The 26176-nt window shown below is 42.0% G+C and overlaps 1 protein-coding gene across 1 annotated transcript in view; it reads right to left on the reverse strand.

The window, feature by feature from the left end:
- Positions 1-2540: 2540 nt before the first annotated feature.
- The window catches only part of LOC115202145 (choline transporter-like protein 1), a 33015-nt gene continuing 9379 nt past the window's right edge, over positions 2541-26176 (reverse strand). Inside the window, exons 4-16 of the mRNA XM_029766075.1 lie at positions 25016-25152; positions 24816-24909; positions 24543-24712; positions 23742-23831; positions 22808-22956; positions 17161-17347; positions 14481-14649; positions 13982-14138; positions 5173-5256; positions 4878-5015; positions 4478-4714; positions 3597-3677; positions 2541-3468 (exon numbers count right to left, since the gene is read on the reverse strand). Coding sequence (XP_029621935.1) covers positions 3442-3468; positions 3597-3677; positions 4478-4714; positions 4878-5015; positions 5173-5256; positions 13982-14138; positions 14481-14649; positions 17161-17347; positions 22808-22956; positions 23742-23831; positions 24543-24712; positions 24816-24909; positions 25016-25152 — 1720 coding nt within the window. The 3' untranslated portion in view covers positions 2541-3441. The remainder of the gene's footprint in view (positions 3469-3596; positions 3678-4477; positions 4715-4877; positions 5016-5172; positions 5257-13981; positions 14139-14480; positions 14650-17160; positions 17348-22807; positions 22957-23741; positions 23832-24542; positions 24713-24815; positions 24910-25015; positions 25153-26176) is intronic.

Raw genomic sequence — 26176 nt, forward strand, 5'->3', positions numbered from 1 at the left:
TTTGCAATGTTACGTAGATGGAAAAAAGCTATCCTTGAAACAGTCTTGATATGTTCATCAGAAGAGAGATCAAGGTCCAGAGTAACGCTGAGGTCCTTCACAGTTTTATTTGAGACAACTGTACAACCATCAAGATGAATTGTCAGATTCAACAGAAGATCTCTTTGTTTCTTGGGAACTAGAACTAGCATCTCTGTTTTGTCCGAGTTTAAAAGTAGAACATTTTCCGCCATCCACTTCCTTACATCTGAAACACAGGCTTCCAGGGAGGGCAATTTTGGGGCTTCACCATGTTTCATCGAACTGTACAGCTGTGTGTCATCCGCATAGCAGTGAAAGTTAACATTATGTTTCCGAATGACATCACCAAGAGGTAAAATATATAGTGAAAACAATAGTGGTCCTAAAATGGAGCCTTGAGGAACACCAAAATTTACAGTTGATTTGTCAGAGGACAAACCATTTACAGAGACAAACTGATATCTTTCCGACAGATAAGATTCTAAACCAGGCCAGAACTTGTCCGTGTAGACCAATTCGGGTTTCCAATCTCTCCAAAAGAATGTGGTGATCGATGGTATCAAAAGCAGCACTAAGGTCTAGGAGCATGAGGACAGATGCAGAGCCTCGGTCTGACGCCATTAAAAGGTAATTTACCACCTTCACAAGTGCAATATCAGTGCTATGACGGGGTCTAAAATCAGACTGAAGCGTTTCGTATACATTGTTTGTCTTCAGGAAGGCAGTGAGTTGCTGCGCAACAGCTTTTTCTAAAATATTTGATGTCTTCACTATTATTCTATAATAATAGTGAAGACATCCACATGTATTGTAAAATGTAGAAAGTAGTATAATTAAAGAAAAACACTTGAATGAGTAGGTGTGTCCAAACGTTTGACTGGTACTGTACTTATCAAAAAAAAGTCCCCTTTTCAGGACCCTGTCTTTCAAAGATAATTCGTAAAAATCCAAATAACTTCACAGATCTTCTTTGTAAAGGGTTTAAACACTGTTTCGCATGCTTGTTCAATGAACCATAAACAATTAATGAACATGTACCTGTGGAACGTTTGTTAAGACATTAACAGCTTACAGACGGTAGGCAATTAAGGTCACAGTTATGAAAATATAGGACACTAAAGAGGCCTTTCTACTGGCTCTGAAAAACACTAAAAGAAAGATGCCCAGGGTCCCTGCTCATCTGCGTGAATGTGCCTTAGGCATGCTTCAAGGAGGCATGAGGACTGCAGATGTGGCCAGGGCAATAAATTGCAATGTCCGTACTGTGAGACGCCTAAGACAGCGCTACAGGGAGACAAGACGGACAGCTGATCGTCCTCGCAGTGGCAGACCATGTGTAACAACACCTGCACAGGATCAGTACATCCGAACATCACACCTGCGGGACAGGCACAGGATAGCAACAACAACTGCCTGAGTTACACCAGGAACGCACAATCCCTCCATCAGTGCTCAGACTGTCCGCAATAGGCTGAGAGAGGCTGGACTGAGGGCTTGTAGGCCTTGTTGTAAGGCAGGTCCTCATCAGACATCACCGGCAACAACGTCGCCTATGGGCGCAAACCCACCGTCGCTGGACCAGACAGGACAGGCAAAAGTGCTCTTCACTGACGAGTCGCGGTTTTGTCTCACCAGGGGTGATGGTCGGATTCGCGTTTATCGTTGAAGGAATGAGTGTTACACCGAAACCTGTACTCTGGAGCGGGATCGATTTGGAGGTGGAGGGTCCGTCATGGTCTGGGGTGGTGTGTCACAGCATCATCAGACTGAGCTTGTTGTCATTGCAGGCAATCTCAACGCTGTGTGTTACAGGGAAGACATCCTCCTCCCTCATGTGGTACCCTTCCTGCAGGCTCATCCTGACTTGACCCTCCAGCATGACAATGCCACCAGCCATACTGCTCGTTCTGTGCATGATTTCCTGCAAGACAGGAATGTCAGTGTTCTGCCATGGCCAGCGAAGAGACCGGATCTCAATCCCATTGAGCATGTCTGGGACCTGTTGGATCGGAAGGGTGAGGGCTAGGGCCATTTCCCCCAGAAATGTCCGGGAACTTGCGGGTGCCTTGGTGGAAGAGTGGGGAAACATCTCACAGCAAGAACTGGCAAATCTGGTGCAGTCCATGAGGAGATGCACTGCAGTGCGTAATGCAGCTGGTGGCCACACCAGATACTGACTGTTACTTTGATTTTGACCCACCCTTTGTTCAGGGACATATCATTCCATTTATGTTAGTCACATGTCTGTGGAACTTGTTCAGTTTATGTCTCAGTTGTTGAATCTTATGTTCATACAAATATTTACACGTTAAGTTTGCTGAAAATAAACGCAGTTGACAGTGAGAGGACATTTCTTTTTTTGTTTATATATTGTTTATATATTGTATTTATTATTGGGTATTTTGTTTTAATGTTTCTTCCTGAGTGGATATCTTTATGACATCCAGACACAAACCCATGTCCCTACTAGAACTGATCCACTCTTGCCCACAGCTCTCACAAACACAAGTGGACATTGCTTCTTTTTGTTGTTTTATTTCTCTGCATAAAAATGTTATCCAAAATATTCTGGGATAAAACTCTGTTTGCATGCACGAATAGAGATACAGTCATAGGGAATTGCTTTTTCTATGGATACAGTATTCCAAACTTAATCAGGAGTAATGACTCAACGTTGCCACAATATAGGGATTTTCCATTATGGTAATGCATTGCTTTTGACATAACACAACCTCAGTACTTGTAGGACCTGCATTCAAAATACTATTAACTAATATTAACATCCTTATCATAGTACATAGCACTGGCTATTTCATATTTGATCTACAACAGTAGAATGCTCCATTGGGAGCTGGCTTTTCACTGACCCTGTTAAAAAAACACATCTAAATGCAGAATTAGTTTTGTCTTCTATTCCATGAAGGAAATCTTTCAACAGGGTCAAAAGACATTGGGGTTGGAGTTTTCCACAGAGAAAAGTGCCTGTTGATCAACTGTTATGCTAGTTATTTGTCACAATCGAATTAGTGCAGCGTAAGTAGAGACCATGATCATCATTACCGCAATGTAAAAAGACATTGATATACAAACACTTGCAGTGTACAATATTAGTAGTTAAAAAATAACAGTGATGACATGCTGCATTTGAATAATCTCTCACACAATACTTCCACACACAAGAAGCTAAACTAAAAAACACCAACGCTACAGCCTGTACAATAGCACAAAACTACACTAACAATATTATTGACGGATGTGCTACAAAAAGACATTGTGCTTTAAAAGAAAACTAAGCTTTCATGTATAGTGTGCCATAAATTAATAAACAGGTTATCAAAAATATTGTCGTCCCTGGGACTGGAGTGATATCTTGGAAACGTTTGGAATGCCTTTTGGTTTCCGTCTTCTGGTTTGGTTTGGTCAAGCAAAAGTCCCTCCTCCATGAGACTACAACAATAAACAAATGGAGTGTTAATCTTTACTATTGTCTTCATCAGCATCGTCATTTTGGGTGTATGACTCTAGATTATGGAAGTAAGTGAATGTATTCTGTTGGAAAAGTTTTGTTAACTCACTATGGGCTTCATCTCACGACCGTCTCCATCTGCCCCGGCCCGATCCCTTCCCGCCATTTTCTTACTGTTCTCTACAAACTCCTAAAGAGAGAGGTAGAAGGAGAAAGAAGAGAGAGGGTGAATGTGTGTGTTGGGTGTTGAGATAACAAGGCGAGTTCGGTGTAATACGTACATAAACACTATTCACCATTTAGAAATGGATTAAAAAGTGGCACTCTGTAAATAACAAAAGGCTACATTCCATTATCCACACTAGCATACCAGTTAGAATGTATTGCCTGATACATTGGAATGTTAGTGTGGATAATAGAACAGAGAGATATGTAAGGCTACGTCCCTATTCTCCACCTTCTACCAAAGAATTGAACAATGGCGGAAACTCCCTCTAGCCAACGATTACAGCAGAGAGGAAAAGGCGACGTGAGGGATAACTGGGCCCAAAATGTGTCTTCTCCAGCAGATGTCGTTTTTAAAAAGTTTTTGTATGGAGGTCAATGAGGGTCAAATTTGTTTAGCAAAAAATGGTATGGTTTAATTACTACATGAGGCTTATCTGATCGAATAGAAGTCTCGTAATGGTTGTTTCAGTTGTACTGACATAAGTAGAACACGTGAAATCCTGGCAACTTTGAGAAAAAACACTTTATATCGGAGTTGTGCCTGTTGTTCACACGCATATCTGCCCTCTCATTGGCTAGAATGGTCCCACCAGATCTTGCCACGTCATGATTTCTTTTCATTGTTAGAGCGGCCACTTGAGTATCTGGTCAATATAATGCATTATCTGTGATTACACCAATCCATTGCTTTTAATCCATGACTGGTGGAGAATCGGGACCCAGCCATAGTCTCCCACCCAGCCTCGCCTCCCTTTCCCTCACCATGAGGGCTTTGTCCATGTAGAACTCTCGGCCGGGGCTGCCGTCGTTGTGCTTGGTGTCCACGGCGAAGCAGAGGAAGAGCACGTCCACCACAATCTCAAAGACAGACAGGAAGCAGTGGGCCACCAGCCAGGAGAACAGGCAGACGATGAGCAGGGGCAGCACCCACACCGTGTAGTCCTGCTGGTAGTTGAGCGACAGTACACCGACGAATGCTGTGCAGGAGACGATCAGTACCTGGACACACACACACACACACACACGCGCACACAGAGGGAAAGATGGAGAAAAATGGGGGTGGGAAAGGGAGAAAAAAGAAAAAGAAAAAGAGAGGGTGATAGATTGAATAGTATTATTATGCTTGAAAAATCCTAAAATGGCGTCGCTATGTGGCCGTTACCTTTCCCAGGAAGAGGACAAAGTCCCCCACGGTGTTGATGGTGGCCACTCTGAGGGCATTCTCTACCAGGATGACAAAGGCATCGCACGCCGACGTACAGAAACTGGTGCTGTTGATCGCTGTGGCTGTGTACGCGTTCTGTGGTGAAAACAGACAGACAGGAGTATCATCAGTAACAATGTGCTATCTTGGAATAAGTCTCCCTTGTAAAATAGATTGTTGTCAATGATATAATGTGTGTAACAGTGAGAATAATCAACATCTTAGATGACAATCAATCTGATAGGACACTTACTTGATTCAGGTACGTTAGACACTTCTTCAGGCACCACAAGCAGCAGATGCAGGCTTTCAGCATACAGCGAGCAAAGGCATTTTCCTACAAACAGAAAACACATTCAGTTTAAGTTCTCCACCCATTGTCTGACTTGACAAACTGGTAATTGGTATAAGTGAAAGAGAGAATGTTTAAGAACACAATCTGGGATATGTCTTGCTTCTTAATTAATTGTAAAATCTGCCAAGACTGCCACTATTTTTTTCATCCCAATGTGGAATTGTAAGTGTTGTTGTTGTCTGAAAACCTTCCATACACCTGCAATAGGTCTTTATATTTTACATTTCTGATTCACACTTTTTCTACCTAAATCAGTCAAAAAAAAATGTAATGCTCCTGTTTAAACTGTTCAACCTTGTTTGATTTTAAAATGGTAAAACAATGTATCAAGAATGAAGACAGAGATCAGCCACGTGAAGGGTTAATTCTGTTCCAGAGCACAGAGCAGCACTGGGTGGGATACACCTACTACTGTATGTTGCGCACACGAGTTAACACTCTCAAACTCTTCAGAAAAGTCTCTTCACGATGCTGACTCTCCGGTGGTTTTTTGATACTATAGTCCAGAAAATAAAATCATAGAACACACCCAGACTCTTTTACACAGACAGGTGAGTAGAGATTTACAAGGCTGGGCGAAGAAATGTTACCTGTGTACAGTTTATGGTAATATCCTGTTTTCTTTATCTACAGTAGCTATGTTTAACTATATTTAGAAAATTGACTCATTTCTACTGTCATTAGAGGAAATAGAAAATTCTCTGTAATATATATATATATATAAATATATGTACAGTTTAAGGCAGAAGTTTACATACACTTAGGTTGGAGTCATTAAAACTCGTTTTTCAACCACTACACAAATTTCTTGTTAACAAACTATAGTTTTGGCAAGTCGATTAGGACATCTACTTTGTGCATGACACAAGTCATTTTTCCAACAATTGTTTACAGACAGAATTCCAGTGGGTCAGAAGTTTACAAGTTGACTGTGCCTTTAAACAGCTTGGAAAATTCCAGAAAATAATGTCATGGCTTTAGAAGCTTCTGATAGGCTAATTGACATCATTTGAGTCAATTGGAGGTGTACCTGTGGATGAATTTCAAGGCCTACCTTCAAACTCAGTGCCTCTTTGCTTGACATCATGGGAAAATCAAAAGAAATCAGCCAAGACCTCAGAAAAAAAATTCTTGACCTCCAAAGGTCTGGTTCATCCTTGGGAGCAATTTCCAAACACATGAAGGTACCACGTTCATCTATACAAACAATAGTATGCAAGTATAAACACCATGGGACCACGCAGCCGTCATACCGCCCAGGAAGGAGACGCGTTCTGTCTCCTCGAGATGAACGTACTTTGGTGTGAAAAGTGCAAATCAATCCCAGAACAACAGCAAAGGACCTTGTGAAGATGCTGGAGGAAACAGGTACAAAAGTATCTATATCCACAGTAAAACGAGTCCTATATCGACATAACCTGAAAGGCCGCTCAGCAAGTTATATCCTGCCTGTTTGGCCCTATCTGGGGGTATCATCGGATGGGGCCACAGTGTCTCCTGACCCCTCCTGTCTCAGCCTCCAGTATTTATGCTGCAGTAGTTTGTGTCAGTCTGTTATATCTGGAGTATTTCTCCAGTGTCCCGTGTGAATTTAAGTATGCTCTCTCTAATTCTCTCTTTCTCTCTTGGGGGACCTGAGCCCTAGGACCATGCCTCAGGCCTACCTGGCATGATGACTCCTTGCTGTCCCCAGTCCACCTGGCTGTGCTGCTGCTCCAGTTTCAACTGTTCTGCCTGCGGCTATGGAACCCTGACCTGTTCACCGGATGTGCTACCTGTCCCAGACCTGCTGATTTCAACTCTTTAGAGACAGCAGGAGCGGTAGAGATACTCTCAATGATCGGCTATGAAAAGCCAACTGACATTTACTCCTGAGGTGCTGACCTGTTGCACCCTCGACAACTACTGTGATTATTATTATTTGACCATGCTGGTCATTTATGAACATTTGAACATCTTGGCCACGTTCTGTTATAATCTCCACCCGGCACAGCCAGAAGAGGACTGGCCACCCCTCATAGCCTGGTTCCTCTCTAGGTTTCTTCCTAGGTTTTGGCCTTTCTAGGGAGTTTTTCCTAGCCACCGTGCTTCTACACCTGCATTTCTACACCTTCACCTGCATTTCCTGCTGTTTGGGGTTTTAGGCTGGGTTTCTGTACAGCACTTAGAGATATCAGCTGATGTAAGAAGGGCTATATAAATACATTTGATTTGATGGAGAACCTGTCTCTGGACCCTGATACAGCACATCCCAGTCTGATCCTGTCTGAAGATGGGAAACAAGTAAGACTTGGAAACACACCACAGAATCTTCCTGACAATCCAAAAAGGTTTGATTATTATGCCATGACCCTCGGAAAGGATGGCTTATCCTCGGGGAGATTTTACTATGGGAATCACACTGGAGTGGCGACAGAGCCCATTGACAGGAGTGGGAAAAATCCCACTGAGCCCTGAGAATGGACTCTGGACTGTGTTCCACAGTCCTCCTCTCCCTGAGAGAGAAGCCCCAGAAGGTGAGGTTGTTTATGGACTATGAGGAGGGTCAGGTCTCCTTTTATGATGTGGAGGTCAGGTCTCATATCTACTCTTCCACTGTCTGCACCTTTACAGAGAAACTCTTTCCATTTTTGAATCCTGATGGCAAAAACTCAGCCCCTCTCATCATCTCTAATGTCAATCACACAGACTGGTTAAACAATGAGGGAACTGTTGTTTTGCAACAGACAATTTACAAATCATCAAAATTAGTGTATTTAGTCAGATTGACATTTATTTATTTTACCATGTAAGTTGACTGAGAACACATTCTCATTTACAGCAACGACCTGGGGAATAGTTACAGGGGAGAGGAGAGGGGTGAATGAGCCAATTGTAAACTGGGGATGATTAGGTGACCATGATGGTGTGAAGGACAGCTTGGTAATTTATCCAGGACACCGGGGTTAACACCACTACTCTTACGATAAGTGCAATGGGATCTTTAATGACCTCAGAGAGTCAGGACACCTGTTTAACATCCCATCCGAAAGACGGCACCCTACACAGTGTCACTGCCCTGGGGCATTGGGATATTTCTTTTTTTTAGACCAGAGGAAAGAGTGCCTCCTACTGGCCCTCCAACACCACTTCCAGCAGCATCTGGTCTCTCATCCAGGGACTGACCAGGACCAAACCTGCTTAGCTTCAGAAGCAAGCCAACAGTGGGATGCAGGGTGGTATGCTGCTAGCATGTCACATGATAGGTCTAGGGCTATATATTCCTGGTGGGTTTTTTTAAACAAAATTGCTTATTTTAGTTAAACGCTCTTCACAGACCGTGCTTATTTGAGACCAAAACTAGCGTTCAATTGTAGAGTCATGACTTTTATAATCACTTCTATTTTCTATTTTTCACTTCTAGACTATCAGAAAGAATGTTGGTACTTATTTATTTTTGATCCAAACCCATGAATGAGTGAGTCACTCAGCTTTATGTAGGTGCCAAGGCTATATGACTGCACCATCAACTTGATTCTTTAGCAAACATCACTTGCTGCTTATATTCAGCCAACACATATATTTTAAGAATATCATGGAATATATATTTTTTTAAATGTACAGCTTCCAAAAGCATAATCAGTGCTCTAACTCCCCCTTGCGGTGGTCTGGAGCAATGAAGCAGTGACACAGGGTAACGTACTAAATCACAAATTACCTCTAAGTCCCGCGGCATAATCTCCAAAATTTTAATTGAGGAACCACTGTATTTTTTTATTAGATAACTGTTCAACCACCTGAGTCAGTATGTGTTAGAATCATCTTTGGCAGCGATTACAGCTGTTAGTCTTTATGGGTAAGTCCCAAAGAGCTTTGAAAACCTGGATTGTACAATATTTGCCATTATTCTTGAAAAATATCTTCAAGCTCTTTCAAGTTAGTTGTTGATCATTGCTAGACAGCCATTTTCAAGTCTTGCCATAGATTTTCAAGCCAATTTAAGCCAAAACTGTAACTAGGCCACTTAGGAACATTCAATGTCGTCTTGGTAAGTAACTCCAGTGTATATTTGGCCTTGCGTTTTATGTTATTGTCCTGTTGAAAGGTGGATTTGTCTACCAGTGTCTGTTGGAAAGCAGACTGAACCAGGTTTTCCTCTAGGACTTTGCCTGTGCTTAGCTCTATTTATTTTCTTTTTATCCCCCCCCAAAAATCCCTAGTGCTTGCCGATGACAAGCATTCCCATAACATGATGCAGCCACCACCATGCTTGAAAATATGAAGAGTGGTACTCTGTTGTGTTGGATTTGCCGCAAACATAATGCTTTGTTTTCAGGACAAAAAGTTCAATTACTTTAGTACCTTATTACAAACAATATTAGTATTGCGTACAGGCTTCCTTCTTTTCACTCTGTAATTTAGGTTAGTATTGTGGAGTAACTACAATGTTGTTGATCCATCCTCAGTTTTCTCCTATCACAGCCATTTAACTCTAACTGGTTTAAAAATCGCCATTGGCCTCATGGTGAAATCCCTGAGTGATTTCTTTCCACTCCGTCAACTTTATAGTGACTGGGTGTATTGATACACCATCCACAGTGTAATTAATAACTTCACCATGCTCAAAGGGATATTCAATGTCTGCTTTGGGTGCCCTTTGTGAGGCATTGGAAAACCTCCGTACATGTAGTCTTTGTTGTTGAATCTGTGCTTGAAATTCACTGCTCGACTGAGGGACCTTACAAATAATTGTATGTGTGGGGTACAGACATGGGCTAGTCATTCAAAAATCATATTTAACACCATTTTGCCATGGGGTGTAGAGAAAATGTTGCCATTTTAAAGCAAGTTTGCTGCAATTATACACATTTTGCCATGGGGTGGAGAGAAGATTTAGCAATTTTATAACTAATTACATGCAATTCAACTAATTATGCCATGGGGCAGAGAGGAAAATTTGCCATTTTACATCTAATTTCCTGCAATTCTACACATTTTGCCATAGGGTGCAGAGAAATGTTTGCAGTTTTTAATATGATAACTGAGTGAGACTAACAAAATCAGAAATGGGGGCCCCCCAGCTGGTAATTCGACCATGATAACAATTTTAGATAGCTAGCTGCTAAACTAACTTAGCAATCAAAAAAATGTTAGCTGACATGGGCTAAGTAAAGTGGAACTGATAGCGTTTTAACTACTTTGCATATATGAAACAAACAGACAATAAGAGGTTTAAAAATAGATTCTATTTGACTCAAAATTCTATGACGCAGAATATGGCATTCTTGGCAAAATAGATGGATGCGGTTCAATGCATGATTAATATAATTCACCAATACATTTATTGGTAATAAAACAAAATTGCTATCTGGCTGTAAATCACAGATGCCCTGGTTGTATTTACTGCCTCCACCCATTCGGCATGCACTGTTTCAGTTTCAATGACTCAATATTTTGGACAAAAACGGACAAAACTAAGGCAGGGAACGTCAATACAATAAAACTGGCAAGGGCAATGATCACAAGTCAGTCATAACGTGCCTAATAGGCTAGAGTATCTATTTATTTAGCAAGCTAAAAACAAGGAGCATAACATTAGCTTGCTAGCTAGCTGCTGGGAGGCTGTCATGTCATTGCACGAGTGGGTGAGTGGCTGACTTTTCACCATCATATCATTTTTTGGTGGCTACAGCAAGAGCTGCAGGTGTCACTTTCTACTTGAACAACTTATCCACAGTTAGCATGCATATCTCTTAGTTGTCAATTAAATGTATTTGGCATCGATCAAATGGGCAGGCAGGCAGTTCCCATTCAGTTGTCAAAATGTGGGTTGGGACAATCATGCATTGGCAGGCAAGCTGCAGAAGGCCGACCAGGCTACTATTCCCCATCGTTTATCAGTGCAATTTTGACGGCCAACTACAAACTGAGAAAGTTTGATAGGGTTTATCTACTCTTGCTTTGTTAGATTTTAGCTCATCTTGCTCTAGCTAACATTAGTTGTTGATCTCAGAGAGGGAGAGATCGCCTACCTGTTTGTTCATGGTTGTTTGATCAATAGGACTGTACATTTCCCAAATGTAAGCAATAGTGTGCAACTGCAGACTGCAATTCTGGGCGTTCCTGCATGTTGACATTCCTACATCTGCAGGAAAGCCCCCCCCTCGAGCATCCCATTGGTTCCTGCATGAATGCCCTCCCTCGGGCACAACATCTTCATGCTTGTGTGACACTTTTGAATTTGGGTCAAAAGGAAAATAAAAGTATTATCAGTTTTTTCACCCCCGCCTGCTGTGTACCAGAGTCGGTAGACAGTGCGCTTCGCTCCCATCTGCTAAACACATGCCCTCAACATCATTACAGAACTGCGTGAAAACAGTGCCCAACAGGCAGTGGCGAAGGACACGGTATACTGGTTGTCACCGCTAGCACAGCAGGCGGGAGGCTGGGGCGACACTGTGTGCTAGCTTACTACTGTAGTTAGCTGGCTAGCACACGATGACGCCCCTGCCTGCTGTGTAACAGAGTTCTCCTTAGGACAAGCTGGCTAAGCTAGCACACAGTGTCCTTCGCTCCCGCCTGCTGAACACCTGCTCTCGCTTACAGAACTGTCGGAAAACAGTACCCGACAGGCAGGGGTGAAGGACACTACCGGTGTGTATCAGCTATAGCTAACTACTGTTGTCACCCCTGCCTGTTCTTCTTCTGTGGGGTTTATCGGATGTTGGCATCTGACGTTATGGTGCATTACCCCCATTTACTCTACTGGAGTGCCCCTGCCTCCCGCCTATGTACTGGAGTCAATTAAAAATTGACCAACAGAAATATAAAGAGGGGTTCCTGCAGATGCAGGGATGCCCACATGCAGGAACACCCCAAATTGCGGGCTGCAGCTGCACCCTTCTCAATGTAAGAGGACTTCTGTATATACATATTTGCAGAAAGCCATTAAAATGTATTTTTGTGGCTTTTGGCGAATGCTTTCTAATGTCGTGCTGTTGTTACTTACTGCTTGTAAACACACAGTTCAGTTCAAATTGAATAATGACAGGCCGGTGAGGCAAATAGCTTATTTCCATATAGGCCTTTTGTAGCTCTGATTGGCTATGGTGCATCGGTCTGTGTAGAGTCCGGTCCTGAACAAGATTGACACGTTTTTATTAGGTTTTATGCAATGGCTATTAAATTGTCCAAATGCACGGTCGCTTTACCACAATCAAATTTTCACAAACACCTTACTCTACGTCCTTCCCAAACATTCTATGAAAGTGTGAAAGTATTTCAATAACCATATCTAAGTGTTCGCTTGTCAGAAAATGTAAACAAAAGAAAACATATTCTTCCTGGGGGTGTATATGAACAGATTTTTATAAGATTTCATGTTGCTAAAACGCTGTCACTTCCTCTTTAAGTGACTGACATAACAAGAGAAAAACTGCTGATGCACGACCAAATTTCGAAACGGCACCTTGTGTATTCTACTATTCTAACTCGGAACAGTAAGATGAGACCTCGACTGAGTTCCAAAAAATGTATCCAAGGGGGGGGGGGGGGGGGGGGGGGGGGGGGTTGCGGCCACCAGTTACCCGTCCTTTTTCAAGGGTGTTCACCCATAAAATGATTAATTCATTCAAGGTTTATACATATATGTCCATTCAATATAGAATTGTTTCAGAAAAACAATAGTTCAAACCCTATGTCTCTACTATATTGTTCAAAAGTTACAGACTATGTACTTTGAGAATTGTCCATGTTTAGAGTGATTGGAATGCTGTAATGGGCATGATTAAAAAGTAGTCACTGCTCAATACAAGGCAATTGTCCAGGCCACTTTTATGCCTATTTTAGATTATGGGGATATTATCTATATGCATGCAGCAGCATTTACACTTCAACCACTAGATGCTGTTTTCCATTGTGCCCTTTGTTTTATTTCTGGTCTTGGTTATAGAACTCACCATTGCGTTTTGTATCAAAAAGTGGTTTGGGTCTCTTTGTATATAAGGGGAGAGCAGCATTTGCTTGTGTTTATCTACAAAGCACTCATGCAGAAACTTCCTATGTATCTATCATCATGAATTGAATTTAGATTTACAAATGACCAAAACCCGGACTCAGGCTTGGAGAACCCCGGAGGCCCCTTTGGAGAACCCCGGAGGCCCTTTTGGTCTCCACAGAGATGGGTAAAGCTGCTTTTAGGGGGGTTTTTTGCACCCTTTATGTGGAACAACTTCCAGAGCTTTCTGGAATGAGATGTTCCCCTTGGTCAGTTCAGAGTAATGACCAGAGACCTCTTATGTTGATAAATGTGTCAGTTTTTTCTTCATGTTTTGTCATTTTGTATATTGTATGTGTTTGATGTATTTATGCAGGGCTCATCTGTAGAAGAGATCCTAGTCTCAGTATGACTTCCCTATCAATATAAAGGTTAAATCAAATAATAAGTACAAGTATATTAAGGTTATACTGTTGTAGAGAACAATTGAATTATTCATTATATGAGATTTATAATGACATAGGGCAAAGAAAAGTATGTTTTGACATGAATTTCGTAGTACTCTCATGAATTGCCCCGTTTTTCTCAACATTCTAGAGCAGTGTGTGAACACCCTACATACTCTGCCTTTGAACTGATTGTGGATGTAAGCGATATATACACCTGTTGTATTCGGCGCATGTGACAAATACACATTTGATTTGATATAGCTGAATGAGATAAAGTACGTACTTTTCCTTTCAGCTGGTTGTGGATGTAGGTGAGGATGAGGCGAGGGATCTCCACCAAGGTGATGATGAAGGAGCCCTTGGCCACGGTGCCCAGATGGTAGCGGGCCAGACGCAGCATGGACGACACGATGGGGGTTATGGGCAGTTGAGATTTATTCCTGATGTCCACCACAGGATAGAGGAAAAGAAGAAGAGTTGGAAATAGTCAAATTAACTGATACAGGACTGACTTGGGTTTAAATAGTATTATCCGTACTAATGGACCAATAAAGCAGGCATTGTGCTGTAGCTTTGCACTTTTGGGACAATTCCATTGGTTCAAATGCACCAGGCAAGCTCAATCAAGTGCAGCTAATGTATTTGACAGAAAAAAAAGATATTTTGTACCCAGGTCTGATACGGGATATTTCCAAGTGAACACACCATAAGCATTACTTTTATTACATTTCATCACATAGAATTTCATCACATAGCATTTCATTACAACACTCTCTCCTGACCTGGTGAAGTAGTAGGTGACCACAGCTCCGGCCACGGTCATCTGCTGGCAGGCAAGGATGAACTGACTGATCCAGATGAGGCCCACAGCGTGGTACCACACCATGTACTGGAGTGGACCTGACATACGAAACTCCACCAGCCCTGTCTCCTCACTCTGCACTGGGCTACCTGTAGGGGTTACACACAGACAGGGTTCGAGGTCGCTCTGCACAGGGGTGCCTGTAGGGGCACACAGCTAAGGTTAGGGGTCAATCTTCTCGTTCTTTACAGGGTTCCCTACAGCCAAGATTGGAGGTAGGCTGATCTCCTCTGATCTGCAAGGCATTCAAGGATCATGATTTTGTGCCCGGAAAGCTCCTGGAAGATTTTTTTGGGAAAATATTTTCATTCAAATATAATACAGCAAGATGGCACCATTTTTCAACAACAAACACTGCAGCTCGGATGAGTTTGATGGACTCTCTTTTTTAACGTTATCTAGTTTATCGAACTCTAATCTGAATAACATCCAGGAACAGCTAAAAGGCAGACAAAGGGAAATAGTAGGCAGACAAATTCTACAAAAACATGACGCTTTGTTGTATTGGAGGTTGCTCTGGTGTTGTTGTTGATGAGGGAGAACATGATGCAGTGGGTAGATTTCAGAGACCTTTTCTTTGACTGTGTGCCCGAGCTGCCACCCACAGCACCAGACCGACCCAGGAATCTAAATAAGAGTGGGCGTCGGAGTCATGCCACTCTAGCCATGCGCTTTCAGTTCCAAAATGTCACATGAGTGTGTTAATCACATAGAATTAGGAATTAGCACACTAGAATGGACATGAACCATCTTATGATGGTCCTAAGGTCACCCATGTTGGTCAACCATGGTTTGCCAGTGCTGTCATAAGATAGTGTGTAAAATAATGAATGTGAAGAATTTATCTGCACTGTATGTGTGTAGGTAGGTAGAGGAATGTTTCCATAAATGTTTCTAATTAACTGACAATATGCCAACATTCCATTCAAACAATGCAGTCAATACACAATCCTACACTGGCTCAAATCAGTTGAGCGGGCTGGCGTGGTTACACGTGGTCTGCGGTTGTGAAGCCGGTTGGACGTACTGCCAAATTCTCTAAAACGACGTTGGAGGCGGGTTATGGTAGAGAAATTAACATTCAATTCTCTGGCAACAGCTCTGGTGGACATTCATGCAGTCAGCATGTCAATTGCACGCTCCATCAAAACTTGAGACATCTGTGGCATTGTGTTATGTGACAAAACTGCACATTTTAGAGTGGCCTTTTATTGTCCCCAGTACAAGGTGTACCTGTGTAATGATCATGCTATTTAATCAGCTTCTTGATATGCCACACCTGTCAGGTGGATGGATTATCTTGGCAAAGGAGAAATGCTCACTAACAGGGATGTAAACAAATTTGTGCACAACATTTGAGAAATAACCTTTTTTTGCATATGGAACATTTCTGGGCTCTTTATTTCAGCTCATGAAACATGGGAACGACAACTTACATGTTGCGTTTATATTTTTGTTCAGTATATAATAGTTTGTTTAAAACGTTGCAAGAATAATGACTTCCCTAATAATCCTGTTTACATGGACACATCTGAAATCAGGCTACCTGATGGGACTTAAATAAATGCAGAAAATCACCAATGAAAATAAACATTCCACCAGTGACCAAGTAATTTTTGCGAAGCCCATTTGATTCTGAGTTCGGACATATAACATTTGTATGTGAAAACTATTTCTAAAATGCATATTTTCAGTTTTTCCGAACTCACTTCACTCGCGCATAAGCGGAAGGCTTGCGCTACTGGTTCTGGCACATATGCAAATCAAATACACTGCTGGAATGCTGATTATACTGTTTACATGTCCTAATAATTCGAAAGATAGCTCAGAAAACCAGGTGTTTTAATCGGGGTATGCTTACTTCGATTTTGACCTCACGCCAATTAAGATAAGCAGAGTAAGGTGTTTACATGACTATTTCTATACTCTGCCATAATCAGTTTAATATCCAATTATTAGTGTGCATGTAAATGTACTCATATAATAGCACTCACAGCTTTCTAAAAAAACAAAATCTGAGACATTTATGGTCTGTTTACATATATTTGAGAGGCTATTTATACAGACAATGTGTGTAAAACACGTATAAACTGTATTTATATGACAATATTTGATATTGACTATAATTCCATTACACAATTTCTGATGCATCACATACCTTATTTGTATTTTCCTGCATAGGTAAAGGCAGGAAATGCATCACGTGCCTCTACTGTCATTTATTCTAATTAAACTGGTTTTGGATTTCTCCCTGACCAAGATGGCTGCCATTTTCACCCCATTATGGAACTTTGTGGGTTTATGACATAGAGATCCTATTAAATTACTAAATGGGCTATGATTAATCATCACATCACTAGCAGGATGAAATGAACCAAACAGTCCATACGTACAGTATCCTAACTTTCCATAGTGACGCAAGTCCACTACCTTATTATTTTTCGGGGCATAAAACAATTGGAACAAATCTGTAAAAAAAAAAAATGGTATCCTCGCCAAAATGGTTTATTTAGACGTAAATATCTTGTTGAAAGGGGAAAATAAAGACATTAACAAAAATGTCTGTTTCACAATGCGACAAAGTTGTATTCCATTCTGACCTGTGGTTCCGAGGAAGAGGAACACACCGAGCCAGGATACCCAGAAGAGCATGAGGCTGAGGAAGGTCCAGAAGGGCTGCAGGGCCAGCAGGGGCAGGTGAGTGAACACCTTGCCCGCTACGTGGAACAGGGTGATGGTCAGTGCCACGCGCTTCCTCATGAAGAACAGCAGCAGCAGCAGGATCACCTGAAAATGGGATACAGGATATGAAGTATTCGGAAAGTATTCAGACCCCTTCACTTTTTCCACATTGTTACGTTACAGCCCTATTCTAAAATGGATTAAATAAAAAAATCCTCATCAATCTACACACAAAACCCCATGGTGACAAAGCGAAAACACGTTTTTAGAAATGTTTGCAAATTTATATAAAAAAAACAAAAGCAGAAACACCTTGATTACATAGGTATTCAGACCCTTTGCTATGAGATTAGAAATTGAGCTCAGGTGCATCCTGTTTCCAGTGATCATCCTTGAGATGTTTCTACAACTTGATTGGAGATTATTTGGAAAGGCACACACCTGTCTATATAAGGTCCCACACTTGACAGTGCAAAAACCAAGCCATGAGGTCGAGAAAATTGTCTATGGAACTCTGAGACAGGATTGTGTTGAGAACCTTCCAGGAGGACAACCATCTCTGCAGCACTCTACCAATCAGGCCTTTATGGTAGAGTGGCCAGACGGAAGCAACTCCTCAGTAAAAGGCACATGACAGCTTGTTTGAAGTTCGCCAAAAGGCACATAAAACATCTCTGGAGAGACCTGAAAATAGCTGTGCAGCGATGCTCCCCATCCAACCTGACAGATCTTGAGAGGATCTGCAGAGAAGAATGGGAGAAACTCCCCAAATACAGGTGTGCCAAGGTTGTAGCCTCATACCCAAGAAGACTCAAGGCTGTATTTGCTGCCAAAGGTGCTTAAACAAAGTACTCAGTAAAGGATCTGAATACTTATGTAAATGCAGTGCTTAATTTGAGCCAGATCTCTCCATTTTGGACTATTTTGTTCCGGAACCTATTTAGCCAGATCATGTACATCTCGTGGCATGAAAAACTATTTTCACTTTTTGCAATGTAAAAATTATAATAAAAGCGATCAAAGTTAATTTGAGTTGCTTATTCATTTATTCTTCTGCCCCCACAAAAAAAACGTAACGAGAAAAAGTTGATTTTCAGCTCAGGCCTAATATTCTAAGAGTTGATTCGGGTTGGGCCGGTCCAGGTTTATGGTTTGACCAACATTGTAACCTGTTTGAGACCAAAGCGTGGCTGTGTGAGAAGCGCGCCAGTATACCTCACAAAACTAGAATGAAATTAACATTTTACGATATCTCCCTCTCTATTTGTTCTGATAGACTTGAGCCTGCAACTCTCATCTCTCCAGAATTGCACTTCATCATTCATTTCCTTATAGAATCAAAGCCGCGCGAAGGGTTCTGGAGGAGCTGCAGCACCCTTGGTAAATTGAAATAAATTAGCCAAAGTTACAGAATTACTGCTGTCTGTCAGAAATAAAGGAAATCATTCAGAATAGCCTACTACACCATGAAACAGCCTATAATTTAGCCACAGAGGATCAATTGTTTTTTTTTAATAGTCTAGCTGGGGATTGTAGCCCAATAACTAGGAATAGCCTACAGTCGTGAACACGCAGCAAATCTGTCAGTGAAAAAACAGCATGCAGACAAAACAGGCCTTTCGCAGTATTTCAAATACAATCGAGAGAAAACACAGGTTTGGAAGGAAATGGCTGTTGCTGAAAAGAGAATACTATGCTGTAGGCTACGAACATACTTTGGTCAACTTCCAAATATTGTTTTGAGTGAGAGAGACCTTTGGCACGAGCGCATCTGCCATCACCAGCAAGTGAGCTGCGCATCATTGGGTGAGTCAGTGAAACTGAAAAGCATTTTTAGGACTATAATTTCCTCCTCACATTGTAGCCTACAATATGTCTCCACACACCTAGGCTATTAATGGATTCAATACAAGGTCGTTTCTATTGATCTCAGATTCTCCGTTTTTTCAGTGTCAAAGTAGCCTGCCATTTCAATTATTTGTGTGGTATTAAAAATGATTCTACCAAAGTCTCCAGTCATGTAAAATGACGTAGAATTGCATGAAATGCGTTTATAAAAGGCAGATTTTTCCCGGACCCTAGGCTACTAAACTTTTTCCTAATGTGTGCACCTTCTATAAGTACTTCTACTCTACTGCTCCATGCCACTACGCAAATACGATGATATGCATACAATGCTTTATTATAAAAGTATTGCACCCCCCTCTTGCGCTCCCTTTTTGTTCAGGCACCTCACGATTTACAAATTAAGCACTGTGTAAATGTGATAGGTAGCCTCGCTGTTAGGGTTGCACATTTTGGGGAATATTCAGAGGTGGAAACTTTCCGTGGGAATTAACGGAAATATATGCAAATTAATATTAATACCATTTAAATGTAGATGTTTTTTACATTGGACATATTTACCATACCGTATGGAGACAGAAACAAACCTTTTACCTTATCATGAGTAGACATAATTGCAAATGATTAAATCCTTCCAATAGAAATAAAAAAAACAATTTAGTTAAGAATTGAACTTTAATTAAATGAGTTGGCTCTTCACATGGGATGATTTCACTGAACAACAAAATAAAGTGAATATTGAATGATCCCCAATGATCCATCACATCTCCCAAAAACATTTTCAAAATATATCTGTAAAATGATAGTCTAGAAACTAAAGGTTTGTTTGTCTTCCTCTCAGGCTTCCATGTCTTCTCCCTGGACCTCCTCAATGTCCACCTCTGAACATCAGACTCTGAGGCCTCATCTTCACTGTCACTTTCCAACCTTGTTGAGGATGGCTCATTGTCAGGCTCAAATAGCCTCAAATTTGCCAGGATGTCCATCAATTTTTCAACCCTTGTATTGGTCAGCCTGTTGCGTGCTTTGGTGTGTGTGTTCCCAAACAAGGACCAGTTGCGCTCTGAGGTGGCTGATGTTGGTGGGATTTGGAGGATGATGGAGGCAACAGGGGAAAGAGCCTCAGATCCACAAAGTCCCTTCCACCAGGTGGCTGATGAGATATGTTGGCATGACTGCCATATTGCATCTCCATCCCAAAGCCCTTGCTTGGAAGTGTACTTCGCCAGACTGCCAAGAACCTTGCCCTCATCCAGGCCAAGGTGGCGAGAAACGGTGGTGGTGATACCATAGGCCTTGTTGATCTCTGCACCAGACTGGGTGCCAGCTTACTTGGCGTCCAACATGTACGCTTTTTAATATATTTCAGAACGGCAGTTTCCTCTGCTTGGAGCAACAGTGAAGTAGGCAGGGTAGTACGGATTTATTCTCTTACATCTGCAAGCAGAGTCTGAACATCAGACAGGATGGCATTGTCTCCCTCAAACCGAGAAATGGCTACTGCTATAGGTTTCAGGAGTTTCAGGCTGCTTACCACTCTCTCCCAAAATACATCATCCAGGAGGATCCTCTTGATGGGGCTTGTCCATATCGGCAGACTATGATATGGCCATTTCTTGGAGACTCGTTCCCCTCCAGGAGATTGTCAAACATGATGACAACACCACCCCAACGGGTGTTGCTGGGCAGCTTCAATGTGGTGCTCTTATTCTTCTCACTTTGCTTGGTGAGGTAGATTGCTGCTATAACTTGATGACCCTTCACATACCTAACCATTTCCTTGGCTCTCTTGTAGAGTGTATCCATTGCTTTCAGTGCCATGATGTCCTTGAGGAGCAGATTCAATGCATGAGCAGCACAGCCAATGGGTGTGATGTGAGGGTAGGACTCCACTTTAGACCAAGCAGCCTTCATGTTCGCAGCATTGTCTGTCACCAGTGCAAATACCTTCTGTGGTCCAAGGTCATTGATGACTGCCTTCAGCTCATCTGCAATGTAGAGACCGGTGTGTCTGTTGTCCCTTGTGTCTGTGCTCTTGTAGAATACTGGTTGAGGGGTAGAGATGATGTAGTTAATTATTCAACCACCCATCAGAGATGATTGCAATACAGGCTGCTTTCTCTATGATTTGCTTTACCTTCACTTGAACTCTGTTGAACTCTGCATCCAGCAAATGAGTAGATAAAAGCATGTCTGGTTGGAGGGGTGTATGCTGGGCAAAGAACATTCAGAAATCTCTTCGATAACACATTGCTTGTGAGCATCAGAGGTGAACCAGTTGCATACACAGCTCGAGCAAGAAATTCATCAGCATTTCTCTGACTATGTTCCACCATTGAGTCAAAAACACTTCTGATTCCAGGGTGACCATGAGCTGTTGCTATCAATAAGGTGTCTGATTCCTAATTTTCACCTCGAATAGAAGTAGAGGGACTTCTGTCAGAGGTTGCTTGTTGTGAGCGCTGTGGGAACTTTATGCACTTGGCCAGATGATTCTGCAGCTTTGTTGCATTCTTTACATATGATTTGGCACAGTATTTGCAAATGTACACAGCTTTTCCTTCTACATTAGCTGCAGTGAAATGTCTCCACACATCAGATAGTGTCCGTGGCATTTTCCTGTAAAGATTAGAAAAAAAACGACAAAAAAACAAAACAAATCCAATTCCATGTACAGATAAATAGTTAAGCAGTTAGATTAAACAACTCCTTTGTAAGATAATTGTTTTAAAATTAAACATGTATGGAACAGGTGAATTAACACTCCTCGGTTAGCAGGCTCAAGCAACCTAAAACCCACATGGTAGCAAACACTAACTAGCAGAAATTGTTAACAAGTTAGAAATTATTTAAACACACTTTGCTGTAGGCTACTATTTACTAGTTAAAAGAAAATCATGTATCTCATAAAATACATTCACCCCACCCAGCATTGTAATCAAAACTTACCAGAAAGCATGTAGTCCTTGGCTCAGACAGTGTAGTAGTGTGGGCTCAATAGCATCTCATTAGTGAGCTAGATCTTGAGAATCAGCTGTATATGTGATGGCAGAGTGCACTGCACATGTGATGGAAGAATGCACTGTGCATGCAGAGGGTTGCAATTCTATTGAACTGGGGATAGTTTAAACAAAATATGCCACAAGACCTAGAATTACCTTATGTGTATCCCACAAAAAAGGTCCACTGTTATAAGCTAACTGTTTTGATAAATTTAAGCAAAATTCCCCAAATTCCAGTGCTTAACTTCCCACCGGAGCCCTACTCATGGTTAAGGGCGTTGGGCCAGTAACCGAAAGGTCACTGGTTCAATATCCCTGAGCCGACTAGGTGAAAAATCTGTAAGAGCATCTGCTAAAAGTCTAAAATGTAAATGTGGGTCAGGCCATTTCTGTCTTTTTCTTGTTGCTTAAACATTTACATTTTACATTTTAGTAATTTAGCAGACGCTCTTATCCAGAGCGACTTACAGTAGTGAATGCATACATTTCATAATTGTTTTTTCCCCCGTACTGGTCCCCCGTGGGAAACGAACCCACAACCCTGGCGTTGCAAACAACATGCTCTACCAACTGAGCCACACAGTTGGTAGAGCATAAACAAATCTGTTCTTGAAGAGCAAATACTTGAAAACACAGTACAGTATAAACACACAGTACCCATATAAAACAAAGGAATCACAACACATGGCAACACAAGCACGCATGCACACACACGTACCGTGAAGACGGTGGCAATGACAGCGTAGACCAGCAGAGCCTGGACGTTGCCTGTGGCCAACTGCTGTTGGGGTGTTGGGGTGGTACCAGTCTGGTCGGTCAGATTCATCCTGTGGTCCACGTAGAGCCACCACAGAACCCCGGTCCCACCTGAAACGCACAAGGACGAAGCCATTAGGCTACCATTGGGTCCAGGCTAATACTGGGTAAAATGTCATTCTCTGGTTATACACTGGTTTCTGGATGGATATCAGAGAAGAACCAGGTAAAGACTAGTGATGGGTTGTTCGAGAACGGCCGGCTCTTTTCGAACAGCGGAAATTGAATTGCACCTGTGAAAGAGCTGTTCATTTGGCTTCCTGATTTGCATACTGCTACTACTGCTTTTTGAGCTCCCAACAACAATTATCTGGAGATCAGATATAAAAACATTTCTAAAAACATGATCCGGAGATCAGTTCTAAAAACATTATCCGGAGATCAGTTCTAAAAACATTATCCGGAGATCAATTATAAAAACATTATCCAGAGATCAGTTATAAAAACATTATCCGGAGATCAGTTGTAAAAACATTATCTGGAGATGGTAATTCCTTACAGCAGGGACAGTAGATAGTGAGGCGAGTGCCTCATTCTGGTCCATGCTCAATTTTTGCTCAATCTAATTTCGTGAGGTAACATTTATTTGAACTCACATTTCACAATCTGACATAATGGTAGGCGACCGTTTAGGCTTTACAATAGAAATGTGTTTTTTCATAAATTTTTTAAGCACTACAGAATGAAGGAAGAGACGTTTGGGAGCCAAATGAACGGCTCGTTTTAGGTGAGCGGAGCCAAAAGATCCGGCTCACCGAAAAGACTCGGAATGCCCATCACTAGTAAAGACGTCTCTTTCATGACATTACTGAGACGTCGGTAAGAGGGAAGCTTACCTAAAGAGCCCAGAACCACGAGGGCTGTGAGCATCCAGACCAGCACGACAGAGATGTAGCGAATCACCACCATCAGGATTATGGAGAGGACTACAGACAGAGGTGATAGAAATAAGAGGGATGAAACGATGCTATTGTCATGACAAAAAAATGCCTTATTATTGTACAAAGCTATGATTCTTGCAGCTATATTTATTGAAACATAAGGCATAATTGTGTGATATTTCATGTAAATTTAAGGGGGGGGGACTACTTATTTTGGATGCCAGCGCTCTACAGTGCGACCTTTTTACTCGCATTTGCGCTTAAATATTTTGCTGTGCGACCTGGAATTTTTATTTAGGAGCACCAGTGCGCCTAGAATGAAAATCACCCAGATGATAATTGTTGCAATGACCTGGCGACTTCACTGTACTGCAGCCCGAGTGCCATGGGGAATACACTGAGCGCAGATTCACGACAGGCATGCTTCCACTATTACTACAAAGAAAACGGCTTGTTACCTCAAATATTCTCCACTGTGCTCCGAATTTCTTTGTGTGCTCCTAAATGTTTCTACTTTTAAAAGTCGGCATGGAGCCCTGGATGCCGTCAGATCTCCAGGAGACATTTCCTGTTATCATTTCCTGACCCAATCTCAGGAAAGGCAACTTTCTAGGGGGAGAGCAGAGGCCTCTGAGGCACGATCAAATCAAGCAGTATACAGAGAGCGAGAGAAGTTATTTAGGATATACACTATTATGTTTTAGGAGGCTATACGGACAGCTAGAACATAAAACGCCACTTTAGAATGCACAGTACCTAGAGCCAGCACACAGAGACCCATGATAATCTCCTTGCTGGCCATCACCCCGGCGATGACCCTGTGCAACATGTTGTTGTCACTGACGAAGGTGACGAAAGCCTCAGCGAACTGGGCATAGCAGGAGATGTCCACGGGAGTGCAGCGGTGGAACACCGGGAGAGACTTACTGCACAAAGGGAGAGGATGGGGAAAATGGTATCGTCAACATAGCCTCGCTAGTGTCATTATATTTACTCGCTGTTGACTTGACACTGGTAAAAGGACTGTACCTTGGTGGCACGGGGAGTTTGGGGCACTTTTTGGATCTCTCTCCGTGGCTTGGATACTTGAAGACTGGAATGTCGTATGAGCAGAGCTCAGATCCTATGTAAAAGTGGAGAAATAGGAAATAAACTTTGTGCAATTCATTTTCACCGATTACCAATGAATAAATGCATACAGTACGGATTAGAGCAGGAAGAACTCTCACCATTTTGCAGTGCAAACTTTTTGACGTCAGTGTAAGTCTTGAGCTCTCTGTCTGGACACCTGGACACACAGAGGGCCATGGACTTGATCTTCCTGTTCAGAATGTCAATGTTGCAGGGGTCCAGGAAGAAGACATACCTGGAAAAGGTCAAAGAACAGGACTTCAATAAGGATGGAGGGAAGTATAAAAACATCCTGAAAAGAGTGAGATGGAGTGTATTTGCCAATGGCCCAAGTCAAGTAAGACAGAACTAAACATCTGCACATTTGAGTAACATCCTTGAATGTTGCAAAATGTACTGTTCCATCTTTCAATACAATAAATTGCATATTTTCATAGTAGACTTTTTGACGTAGGTCGTGTAAAATGTGATGTGGGATAGAGCTTAACAAACAGTCAAATCTCTGTAGCCAAAACACCCCTGCTGCCCCTCAGTCAAAACGTCAATGGGCAACTGGCCCAGTTTAAGAAACAAAGCCCATTGTCTCATTGAAACTGTTCCTAGAGACTGCTAGAACGGAAACTTACTGGACGAGCAGCACAACAAAAAGTTGAATTGTGTCTCAATCATTTATTAGAATATCTTCCAAAAAAAGAACATGGACATGAATTAATGCAAAACATTGTTGCACTCAGGCTACATGTGAAATGGCACCCTATTCCCTAGTGGACTATTATTGACCCCAGCTCTGGTCAAAAAGAGTGCATTATATAGAGAATAGGGTGCCATCTCAGACCCACATCAGTCTTTTCTGACCACAGGTAACAAGAAGTGAGTATAGTAAGATTTAAAGTGTCTTACAGTAATGCCCTGTGCTGGCAAGCTAATTAAGCAACAAGGCACGGGGGTGTGTGGTAAATGGCCAATATACCACGGCTAAGGGCTGTTCTATCGCAAAGCACAACGAGGAATGTCTGGATACAGCCCTTAGCTGTGGTATATTGGCCATGTACCACAAACCTGTGGTGCCTTATTGCTATTATAAACTGATTACCAATGTAATTAGAGCAGTAAAAATAACTTTTGTCATACCCGTGATACACGGTCTGATATACCACGGCTGTCAGCCAATCAGCATTCAGGGCTCGAACCTCCCAGTTTATAATCCTCTGTAACCCAATGATCTCACTGGTTAAGCCAGCAACAGAACAAAATGAGCA

Source organism: Salmo trutta, chromosome 11 (genome assembly GCF_901001165.1).
Source record: "Salmo trutta chromosome 11, fSalTru1.1, whole genome shotgun sequence".
Taxonomy (NCBI): domain Eukaryota; kingdom Metazoa; phylum Chordata; class Actinopteri; order Salmoniformes; family Salmonidae; genus Salmo; species Salmo trutta.